Source organism: Saccostrea cucullata, unplaced genomic scaffold (genome assembly GCF_032062105.1).
Source record: "Saccostrea cucullata isolate Sc308-1 unplaced genomic scaffold, CSIRO_AGI_Scuc_v1 ctg3474, whole genome shotgun sequence".
In the NCBI taxonomy this organism is placed as follows: Eukaryota; Metazoa; Mollusca; class Bivalvia; order Ostreida; family Ostreidae; genus Saccostrea; species Saccostrea cuccullata.
Window position 1 is genome coordinate 57,183 of NW_026924803.1, and position 12,816 is coordinate 69,998.

Here is a 12,816-nt window from a genome sequence, read left to right on the forward strand (position 1 = left end):
TTAGAGGAGTATGAACACCATATAAAGTCTTTATCTCTCATGGTTCAAAAGTTATGGCGAAGGTTAAAGTTGACAACAGACAGACAAACAGATAAACAGACAAACAGACAGGACGAAAACAATATACGCCTCGGATCTATCGATTTGGGCACATAATAATAAAGGAGTACCTTTCAAGTTTACATCATTTCTTTTTTTCAGATTCAATGCACAATGTGCTTGCCCAGAATGAGCAGAACACTTGTGAAATGCTGACCAGTGGTATACAACGGTGCTATGCAATTATTGGAATCAAGCTACCTGCAGAAAACATCAAAAGTATTATGTCCGTCCCACTAGACTACTTGGATACGTGCGAGTAAGTACAGTAACTTACATCCTAGCTAATGCCAAGTATTTCAATTCTCTCTCGACTGCTGCGACAGGAACATGTAATTAGATTTGATCCTAGAACCGAGTTGTAGAAACTTTGAACCAAAATTCTTAAATTTCTGTTATAGTTAAACATTATACCGGTACATACGTATCACAGAATGAGGGTAAAAGCTAGTTGAATTTGACAGTGTTATTTCTTTTAAACAAGGTCAGGTCAAGATCATTATACCCGCACTTTCTAAAGAAAGTTCGGATATATTGTTGTTACTCATGTCCGTCCGTCCGTCCGTCTGTCTGTCACACTTTTCTTCCCTGAACTCCTCCTACATTTTACACAGTAGCTTAATCATCTTTTGGGAGATGGTTGGTGGTGTCATGTAGATGTGCAGTAAGGTTTCGGAATTTTGATTTTGCCCCGGGGGGGTCAAATGGGGGTCGAAAAATGACGTTTTTTTATGCTAAAAGCCCCGTCTTCCCTGAACTCCTTCTACATTTTACTCAGCAGCCTAATCATCTTTTGGGAGATGGTTGGTGGTGTCATGTAGATGTGCAGTAAGGTTTCGGAATTTTGATTTTGCCCCGGGGGGTCAAATGGGGGTCGAAAAATGATGTTTTTTATGCTAAAAGCCCCGTCTTCCCTGAATTCCTTCTACATTTTACTCAGCAGCCTAATCATCTTTTGGGAGATGGTTGGTGGTGTCATGTAGATGTGCAGTAAGGTTTCGGTATTTTGATTTTGCCCCGGGGGGTCAAATCAGTAGCCTGATCATCTTTTAGGAGAGTTAAATATTTTGAAAATTAGGTAAAACATCAACATCATAGGGTAAAAAATCATAGCATGCTGGGAAACATCTTGAATTCTTACGAGTATTGTACATGTCAAATGTGAAAGTCATATCTCTTCTCAATCCACAGTTATAAGCAAATGCAACATTTTGAAAAGTAGGTTAAGCTTCAAGGTCAAGGTCACAGATTCATGATTTATTTAGAAAGGTCTTATCATAGGTAATAATATACATGCATGTATAATATGAATTCTTTCAAAATGATGAATTTAAAACAATGTAATTTTTTTGCAAGTAGGTCAAACTTCAAGGTCATGGGTAAAAAAAATCATGGCATTGTCACAGGTAAATACTAATTATACATATGTTTAATACAAATGCCTTGTCTCTTCTCATTCAATAGATATGACTGTGATGACCAAGGTTAAATTGACAGACTGACATACAGATGTACATATACTGATTTCAATGTGAAGTGGTTAAAATTGGCCCAGTGGTTGTAGACGAGTTAAAAATGTAAAGTTTCCATACAAACAAATGGACGACAGACGTAATGTGATAAAAAACCCTGAAAAGCTCAAATGAGCTAAAAACAAAAGGATTCACATGTATTTTGTAGAGGTTACCATGGTTACAGTATTTGAAAAGCTTTTTTTCATGCAATTTTTTGAGAAACTGAAAATGTATGACATATGTATCCATTGTTGAAAAAAACTGAATATTTCAGAAAACAGTATCATTGAAAATAGTTAATCAAGGTGTTTTGAGTAGCAAAATAAAGCTTATTTAAGGGTACCTACCAAAAACAAAAAATGGATGCGCGGGTTGATATATATTTTTTGACTGATTTTGATTTGTAATGACAAATAATAAATCCCTGAAATATAAAGAAATCGTAGGTTTTCCTTGGTGCTTAGATTTGAGATTTTAGTTTGCCTTCTATATAATTCCATACAAAATTTTGCACAATTTTTTAACTTTATGACAAAATCTTATAAAATTCTCCCACTCTACTTGGTAAACATTATTCAGGTTGTCAATTTAAATGTAAATCTATGAGAAATAATGCTGATTTCTGAAAAAAGTTTGTTTGTGTTATTTATCCTTAAGTAAACTTTTATAGCTAATTCAACCACAGAACAATTTTAAGATGCACAACCTTTTCAAATCTTATAATACATGTAATTATTTTTAAAATATTTATGTAATCATTTCTGATTCAAGGGAAAACAAGAGATACAACCAACATGTTCATGTTTTATGTTATTTTTAGTAATTTGTTTGTTTGTTGTGAAAACATCTCTCTCGGGAATTTTTCCCTCATATATGGAGACACCGCTATGTAGCAACCTCTAATGATAAAACGCCGCTTAATGATACAAATAGCATTAAGCGTAGCAATTGCAACGCTTAATGCCATAAATTATTGCATTAATAGCTGACATTATCAACCGCTAATGCTAAATCGCCGCTTAATGACAGAATTATATCATTAAGCGTCACAAATGCAGTGCAACACTGACGCTTAATGAAACAAGCAAATATCGACATATTCGACGCTTAATGATACACACTAGTGTATCTTTAAGCGTTGCAGTTGCAACCCTTAATGATATAAAATTTAAAAATCGCTTGTAATATCTAAGAGAAACACACATCCTCCTTTGCTTGAACAATGAGATATCACTTGTCAAAATATTTATATATGCCCTTGTGCTATATAAATGGTAATTATTGAAGTTTTACTGTGTTTTCTATCTAGTCAAGGGAATGTCTTAAAGCCCCGGATGTTTAAGAGACAGACAGTCAGATAGCTGGAAGAAAGAGATACAAACAAAGGGATAAATAAAATGATAGTCAAATCCTTTTAAAAGAACCATTTTTACTGAAAATACAGAAGCAAACAAGCAATTAAATTCCTTTTAATTTGATACAAAGATTTTAATACTCAACCTGAAATACATAAAATATATTTAAATATTCCAAACTTTTTATTTTAGATTTGATACAGCTTTACACATGTCACTGTTAACGTTTCAGATATACGTATCGAGGAATAAATTTATAATTTTCACTATAATTGTATTTTTAATCTACGGAAGTGTACTGCTGTCACTAGAAAAAAATATTTTTGTAAGTCGTTCGTACGAGATACTAAGTCGTATGTACGACATACTAAGTCGTACATACGAGATTATAAGTCGTACGTACGAGATACTAAGTCGTATGTACGACATACTAAGTCGTACGTACGAGATTATACGTCGTACGTACGAGATACTAAGTCGTACGAACGAGATACTATGTCGTACGTACGACATAATAAGTCGTACGTACACTGTACAAGATAATAAGTAGTAAGTACGACATAATATTAAGTCTTACGAACGAGATAATAAGTCGTACGTACAACATAATAAATCGTACGAACGAGATACTATGTCGTACGTACGACATAATAAGTGGTACGAACGAGATACTAAGTCGTACTTACGAAATACTATGTCGTACGTACGACATAATAAGTCGTACGAACGAGATACTAAGTCGTACGTACGACATAATAAGTCGTACGGACGAGATAACATTAACCCTTGTAGTCATGTTTACAAGATAAAATATGTTACACAAACGATATAATATGTGGTTATCCGGATTTTTTTATAGCATGTTTTATATCATGAATAGATGGGCATGCCAATAGTTGTCGTGCTTTTGATTGCTAAAACGAAAGAACCTAAATTTCATTTACAAATGCAATTTTAATCTATTTAACAGTAAAAAAAAAAATAAATTTTACATGTTGACTTAGACGTCTCATCCAAAGCAGCCCCCTGTCCACCCCTCAAAGAATCTGATATTTTGATAGGTTTTTATCGAAGGAATATTATTTGAACAAAGCTTTTCAGGGGGTACCGACGTGGGTGAAAAGTACAAAAACCCCGAAAATGAAAAAAAAATTTCTTTAATTATATGGTTATATTTATGTTTAATATCCTTTTAGTTAGAAAAGCTCGGATGTGTTGAGACTGGCATTCAACATTTTTATAGTGGCCTGGTTCGAATCAATTGGTGGCATACGTTTACCTCTATATAAAAACAGGCATGAGTATTTCATTTCATTTTCCTCTATTGATGATTTCTTTTTCAATTGAGATAAACGACATTTTTGAGAATGTAGGTCATAGATATTATTCTCTAAAAATATTTCACAGTGTAAGCATACATTGTTTGAAGGCAAAAATTATTCATTCTTCCTTTCGTTGAAGGAGTCACACACAAATGCACACACCCCCCCTTTCCAAAAAAAAAAAAAAGCACACACAACACATGAATGACATGCGGTTGATCCTAGTACACCCCCCCCCCAAAAAAAACAAAACAAAACAAAACAAAACAAACAAACAAACAAACAATAAAATGCGTGAATAACCTAATACATTTAATCTCGGAAAAGTTTCCAAACGAATTGATTAAAATGAAATCGCAGAAGTAGTAAATGATGTGAGGGACAGAATGTCTTCTAGATTTGATTTTAAGAAGATTATTTATCTACTAAACGAAGATAACATTTTTCTTACAGGTCTTACGTATATGATCAGCTTGAAGATCTGGAAGCCGTAACAGAAAGTATGCTATTTAGATTTTAAAAGATGTAAACTATCATTTGATAAGAAAAAATGATTTATTTCAGCTGTTAAATTTGATCATTTTCTTCTAAAGAGCAATATTGTCTAAAATGACCACGAACCAACCCCGAACCCCCTCCCCCGCCCTCTTAAGCAGGGTTGCGCTTACAAAGTCTTCACCCAGAAAACCAAAGAAATTAAAATTTCTTGCAATGACGTAGCATCGTTTTTGAAAGGGGAAAGGGGTCAGCAAGAGAAAAAAAAACTTACCTGAAAAAGTTAAAAAGTGAAAAATTGCCCTCAAAAGAAAATATTATTGGGGGGGGGGGGCTTTTTAAAGTTCCAACTTCTTTCAGTACAACCCCCCCCATAAAATACTACTTGTACATTATCCTTATTTTACTTTACTGTATCACAAAGCGGGTTGAGGGACAACCGGCCTTTTAATGCAAATTTTAAACAATTATATTGCTACGTGCCTGTTTTAGTAATATGCACATCTGTGCATTGTGTCCTAATTATCTACAAAGTTTCATGAAATTTTATGCAGCTGTTTATGCTTATAAAAAAATAAAGAAATAACAAAACGATTGACGGACTAACTGACGTGCAAAAGACAACTCGCAACTTGTTGTTATCAAAGTAATTTATAATTTCTCTCTATATTTAAACACTCTTTCGGGATTTCTAGACGATATCCTAAATAGCCATTTACTCTTGATAATGCCATTTTAAGCCCAAAATTAATAAGGCTTTGAAAATAGGCAGGGTCACGGGTAAAATCAATATATTACATTGAAAAAAATCTTATCCTTCCTAGACTATAATTTATGAATTGTAACAAACTAACAGTTTTGCAAATAAATATGAAATAAACTATGTAAAATCCCAAGTTCGAATCGGACAGAGGTGATAAACTTGCTTGATTTGACTTTTCTGCAATCCAACAGTCAATTCAAATCAAGCGAGTTTTTCGCCTAAAAAACGAATATAAAGGGCTAGAAGGTTGATGAAATATACAAATTGGTTTAAGAATGTGTTTAGAATTAGTGATAGACCAAAGCTAGAAAGTGTAAAAAATTCTTCCCAAAAGTGCGCTCATTTGCAATTAATATATGATCAAATACTAATATACAAAACCATAAAGCTACAGTTCTGCAGCTACGTTCTGACTTGTTATGTCGTACGTACGACTTAGTATCTCGTTCGTACGACTTATTATGTCGTACGTACGACTTAGTATCTCGTTCGTACAACCTATTATGTCGTACGTACGACTTAGTATCTCGTTCGAACGACTTATTATGTCGTACGTACGACTTATTATCTCGTACGTACGACTTAGTATCTCGTACGTACGACTTAGTATCTCGTTCGTACGACTTAGTATCTCGTTCGTACGACTTATTATCTCGTACGTACGACTTAGTATCTCGTTCGTACGACTTATTATGTGATACATACGATATAGTATCTCGTTCGTACGACTTAGTATTTCGTTCGTACGACTTATTATGTCGTACGACTTAATATTATGTCGTACGTACGACTTATTATGTCGTATGTACGACTTAATACTGTGTCGTATGTACGACTTAATATTATGTCGTACGTACGACTTATCTTGTCGTACGTACGACTTATTTTGTCGTACGTACGACATAGTATCTCGTTCGTACGACTTAGTATGTCGTACGTAGGACTTATTTTCTCCTACGTACGTCTTATTATCTCGTTCGTATGACTTATTAACTCGAACATACGACTTACAATATTTTTTGTTCAAGAGGCAGCAATACGCTTCCGTATTAATCTGCTTCGTTTCTCCAAATTTATGTTTAAGTATATAAGACACAAAGAATACAAATGAATGCAATACATTGAATGATATATTATTTTGAGAAAAAGGTTCATTCATCCTTTATTTGTTATTAGTTTTACATGGATACATTACTGTGGCATGATTATTTTAGAATCAATTTTGAAAACTATTACATGTATATAATTATCAAATTGTAAAAAACATGTCGAATGAAGTTGATGAAGCTGATTTTTTTTTAAATTGTAAATGACGCATACTCCATTTTGTAGTATATTCGCCTGTCTGTCTGTCCCTCTGCCTGTAAACAATTTTTCAAAATGCTACTCCTCCTGCAGTTTTGGTCTGATTTCAATATAACTTGGCACACAAGTAGACTACACTAAGATACTTATTAATTTCTGTATCGATTTTTGATTTCTGTGAACGGTGTTGCCTTAGTTACTAAAAATAGAAATAATATAATAAAATGCTACTTATCCAACATTTTTTGTCTGATTTCAAAATAACTTAGCTTACATGTAGACTACATTTAAAGATATCGGTTTGTGATTTCGATCAACAGTGTTGCCGTGGTTACTAAAATAGAAAATTTCCGTGAAGTACTTTCAAAATGCTAATCCTTCTACAGTTTTAGTCAGATTGTAATATAATTTGGCATGCAAGTAGACTATACTGGCATATACTATTATCAGTTTCGTGAAAGTTTACATCTGACTAATATTAAAATGAAATAGATTTAAATAAATAGTTCTTTTTTCGGTATAAGAGAGACCCTCTCTATTAATGCATGTTCATTTCTTGTACTTTATTCTTTTAGAGAAATGGTCCTGTTCCTTTTATGTTTCTAAATGTTCACTTTGATACTATAGTTAACTAAAGTAATCAATAGTTAACTGTGGCATTTTTTTAAAGGATATGTTCGGTTTTTTTACGCCAGCCGTGAAAAAACCCTCTAAATTTCAGTTTGTCGTCCAATGTAACATCACCGACCTTCTCATCAAAATTTAAAAAAATCCGATCAAACTACGCTGTAGTTTAATGGAAGTTTTCAATTTAAGGAGAACTAATGAGACAAAGTATGTTTGTAAGCGTCGGGATGGGATGGGGTAGGGGTTATTTTACATTAATAAATATTTTATATTGGTTATGGTAGGATTCTTCTCACATTTCTTGTATTTGAAAATTAATAAAATGTTCTCAGAATCAAGAGGACAATATTTCTAAGTGATGGTATCAGATAGAATAAATTTAATATTAGAGGCAAGGTCAGGTCAAGGTCATTACCTTTTTCCTGGACATTGAGGTCAGACGACACGCTCCTTAATATGTTTTGTATCTCTTGAAAAAGTGCCAATTTGTTATATTGAAATCAGATCAAAACTATAGGAGGAGTAGCGTTTTGAAAAATTGTTTACAGACAGACGGACAGCTAGACAGCTAGACGGACGAACGCATTGCCATCGCATAAGCTCTTCTAGTCTCTGACCAGTAGAGCTAAAAATTACTGTTTCCAATAATGCGATCCCTACTTGCAGTTCAAAAGATATTTTTTTCTTATTTTTGCATAAAAAGATACTACCATATAGGGCCTATAAGATGATATTACCAAATTGACATGGGTAATTTAAATAAAATGAATATTTTGCTAATCCGAATATCCTCTATTTTTCTTAATTTTTTAGGATTTATAAGTTAATTTTATATGCTTTCTATATTTAAATCTTTCCAACTTTCACATATAGTAAAGTTGGCACATAAAGGTACAAAATGATACAAAAACTAATAGTTTTGATTGTTTTCTAAGATAACACTTTTTACGGATTTTTGGCTCAAATCTGAATACTTGGATTTGAAGCATTTAAAAGCAAACATAGTTCTGGTATGTGTGAAAAATCTTGTATATTTGATATATTTTGAAACTTTAGTCCCTTATTAGTAATTTAACTTACATTTGAAAATTTCGTCTAGTCTTTGATTGCGTAAAAATCATAACTAAATTCAATGTTCTATAATAATTCTGATAGGCAGAAAAGAAGATATTTTCATACGCCACCATTCCGCCAAAAATATAGTCCATGCTAGTTTTCAAACGCAGTTTACCATTTCTATTTCAAGTTGTATAATTGTGATGAGGAAAGAAATATATGGTCTTTTAAACCTCTTACATCTAAATATATGACATATCAACAAATATAATTTGAATATTCCATATAGTCAGAAACCAGAGAAGAATCCTACTTAACTTGAATATTTCTTTAATGTTTTTGGTAAGATTAGGGATTTTTATTTTCCATTTTTTGAGGCCCTCCCCTTTACCTGGAAAATTTTGCCACAGACTTGTTTTATATGCAACTTAAGTTTCTTTTTATCATCTAAATTACATGTGCTACCCAGGGTCTTAAAGTAACTATTTCCAATCAAAGTATTGTTTTTTATAACGATAAAAAATGAAAATTAAATAAATGTCATTGCAATAAGAACCCTAACTCGTGCTTATTTTTGCCAACTAGACAGCACACAGAAAGACTTCTGTGTTTCTTTCTTTCCTTGCATTTGTGCTACTTTATATGTATAGAGTCAGATGAGCTAGTGACCAAGTGGAATCGATTTAACATCTAATTATGTAGCGCCAAGAATGCTATGCCTTAAATACCAAAAATCCAAGCATATCAAAGCATTGTACTTTATGTTTGGAATAATTAGAAAGAATAATTTCTTATATTATTCAAAAGTTGTTAATTCTATTCCTAACTAGAAAGATTTCAGTGTGTCTCCACTGCAATTTTCAGTAAAGAATGATTTATTTCGGTATACAGGTACCATTTATACTCACCTGTTAGTCGATTCTGCTTATAAGTCTAAAATTTAGACAGTTTTTAGCTCACCTGAGCCGAAGGCTCAAGTGAGCTTTTCTGATCAAAATTTGTCCGTCGTCTGTCGTTGTCGTTGGCGTCGTCGTTGTCGTAAACTTTTCACATTTTCATTTTCTTCTCAAGAACCACTGGGCCAATTTCAACTAAACTTGGCACAAAGTATCCTTGGGTGAAGGGGATTCAAGATTGTTCAAATGAAGGGCCACGCCCTCTTCCAAGGGGAGATAATTATGAATTAGTGAAAAATTAATAGCACTTTTAAAAAATCTTCTTCTCAAGAACCACTGGGCCAGGAAACATGAAACTCATGTGGAATGATCCTCTGGTAATGTATTCAAGTTTGTTCAAGTCATGACCCCCGGGGGTAGGGCGGGGCCAAAATGGCCGATCAAATTTTTACATAGGAATATATAGGAAAAATCTTTAAAAATCTTCTTCTCAAGAACCACTGGGCCAGGAAAGATGAAACTCATGTGGAATTATCCTCAGGTAATGTAAATTTAAGTTTGTTTTAGTCATGACCCCCGGGGGTTGGGCGGGGCCAAAATGGCCGACCAAAGTTTTACATAGAAATATATAGGAAAAATCTTTAAAAATCTTCTTCTCAAGAACCACTGGGCCAGGAAAGATGAAACTCATGTGGAATCATTTTCAGGTAATATATGTTTGTTCAAGTCATGACCCCCAGGGGTAGGGCGGGGCCAAAATGGCCGACCAAAGTTTTACATAGGAATATATAGGAAAAATCTTTAAAAATTTTATTCTCAAGAACCACTGGGCCAGGAAAGATGAAACTCATGTGGAATCATCCTCAGGTAGTGTAGATTTAAGTTTGTTCAAGTTATGACCCCCGGGGGTAGGGTGGGGCCAAAATGGCCGATCAAAGTTTAACATAGGAATATATAGGAAAAATCTTTAAAAATTTTCTTCTCAAGAACCACTGGGCCAGGAAAGATGAAACTCATATGGAATCATTTTCAGGTAATATATGTTTGTTCAAGTCATGACCCCCAGGGGTAGGGCGGGGCCAAAATAGCCGACCAAAGTTTTACATAGAAATATATAGGAAAAATCTTTAAAAATTTTATTCTCAAGAACCACTGGGCCAGGAAAGATGAAACTCATGTGGAATTATCCTCAGGTAATGTAGACTTAAGTTTGTTCAAGTCATGACCCCTGGGGGTTGGGCGGGGCCAAAATGGCCGACCAAAGTTTTACATAGAAATATATAGGAAAAATCTTTAAAAATCTTCTTCTCAAGAACCACTGGGCCAGGAAACATGAAACTCATGTGGAATGATCCTCTGGTAATGTAGATTCAAGTTTGTTCAAGTCATGACCCCCGGGGGTAGGGCGGGGCCAAAATGGCCGATCAAAGTTTTACATAGGAATATATAGGAAAAATCTTTAAAAATCTTCTTCTCAAGAACCACTGGGCCAGGAAAGATGAAACTCATGTGGAATTATCCTCAGGTAATGTAAATTTAAGTTTGTTTTAGTCATGACCCCCGGGGGTTGGGCGGGGCCAAAATGGCCGACCAAAGTTTTACATAGAAATATATAGGAAAAATCTTTAAAAATTTTCTTCTCAAGAACCACTGGGCCAGGAAAGATGAAACTCATATGGAAATTTTCAGGTAAATATGTTTTCAAGTCATGACCCCCAGGGGTAGGGCGGGGCCAAAATGGCCGACCAAAGTTTTACATAGGAATATATAGGAAAAATCTTTAAAAATTTTCTTCTCAAGAACCACTGGGCCAGGAAAGATGAAACTCATGTGGAATCATCCTCAGGTAGTGTAGATTTAAGTTTGTTCAAATCATGACCCCTGGGGGTAGGGCGGGGCCAAAATGGCCGATCAAACATAGAAATATATAGGAAAAATCTTTAAAAATCTTCTTCTCAAGAACCACTGGGCCAGGAAAATGAAACTCATATGACCCCCGGGGATACGGCGGGGCCAAAATGGCCGATCAAAATTTTACATAGGAATATATAGGAAAAATCTTTAAAAATCTTCTTTTGGGCCAGGAAAGATGAAAAATTATCAGGTTTAAATTTAAGTTTGTTTTAGTCATGACCCCCGGGGGTTGGGCGGGGCCAAAATGGCCGACCAAAGTTTTACATAGAAATATATAGGAAAAATCTTAAAAAATCTTCTTCTCAAGAACCACTGGGCCAGGAAAGATGAAACTCATGTGGAATCATTTTCAGGTAATATATGTTTGTTCAAGTCATGACCCCCAGGGGTAGGGCGGGGCCAAAATGGCCGACCAAAGTTTTATATAGGAATATATAGGAAAAATCTTTAAAAATTTTATTCTCAAGAACCACTGGGCCAGGAAAGATGAAACTCATGTGGAATCATCCTCAGGTAGTGTAGATTTAAGTTTTTTCAAGTTATGACCCCCGGGGGTAGGGCGGGGCCAAAATGGCCGATCAAAGTTTAACATAGGAATATATAGGAAAAATCTTTAAAAATTTTCTTCTCAAGAACCACTGGGCCAGGAAAGATGAAACTCATATGGAATCATTTTCAGGTAATATATGTTTGTTCAAGTCATGACCCCCAGGGGTAGGGCGGGGCCAAAATGGCCGACCAAAGTTTTACATAGAAATATATAGGAAAAATCTTTAAAAATTTTATTCTCAAGAACCACTGGGCCAGGAAAGATGAAACTCATGTGGAATTATCCTCAGGTAATGTAGACTTAAGTTTGTTCAAGTCATGACCCCTGGGGGTTGGGCGGGGCCAAAATGGCCGACCAAAGTTTTACATAGAAATATATAGGAAAAATCTTTAAAAATCTTCTTCTCAAGAACCACTGGGCCAGGAAAGATGAAACTCATATGGAATCATCTTCAGGTAATGTAGACTTAAGTTTGTTCAAGTCATGACCCCCGGGGATAGGGCAGGGCCAAAATAGCCGATCAAAGTTTTACATAGGAATATAATGGGAAACCTTTTTAAATCTTCTTTTCAAGTACTTCAAAGCCATGATTAGTAATATTTATATGGAATCATTCTCAGGTAATGTAGATTCTAGTTCGTTCAAATTGTGATCCCCTTGGGGGTTAAAATTGAAGCCCCCCTAACTTTAGTTACCTTTCAGTTCTGATCTGATACGTGTTTTTCCTAGCTGATGTGCTCAGGTGAGCGCTGTGGCCCCTGGGCCTCTTGTTTTCACTCACGGCTGACGTTAAATAGCGGACATGTCATTAACAAAAAAATTCTATAGAAAACTATATAGTTTATTAATATAATTAACTAAAGAACCAAGATAAAAACTTTGGAACTTTCATTTGCTATAGTGAAAACTTTGGAACGTCG

At 34.6% G+C, this 12,816-nt stretch overlaps 1 protein-coding gene across 1 annotated transcript in view; it reads left to right on the forward strand.

Moving 5' to 3' along the window:
* Positions 1–201: 201 nt before the first annotated feature.
* The window catches only part of LOC134267343 (uncharacterized), a gene marked incomplete at its 5' end in the record, with an annotated part of 62,483 nt that continues 49,868 nt past the window's right edge, over positions 202–12,816 (forward strand). The window contains one exon of the mRNA XM_062749568.1: positions 202–358. Within this exon, the coding sequence (XP_062605552.1) occupies positions 202–358 (157 nt within the window). The remainder of the gene's footprint in view (positions 359–12,816) is intronic.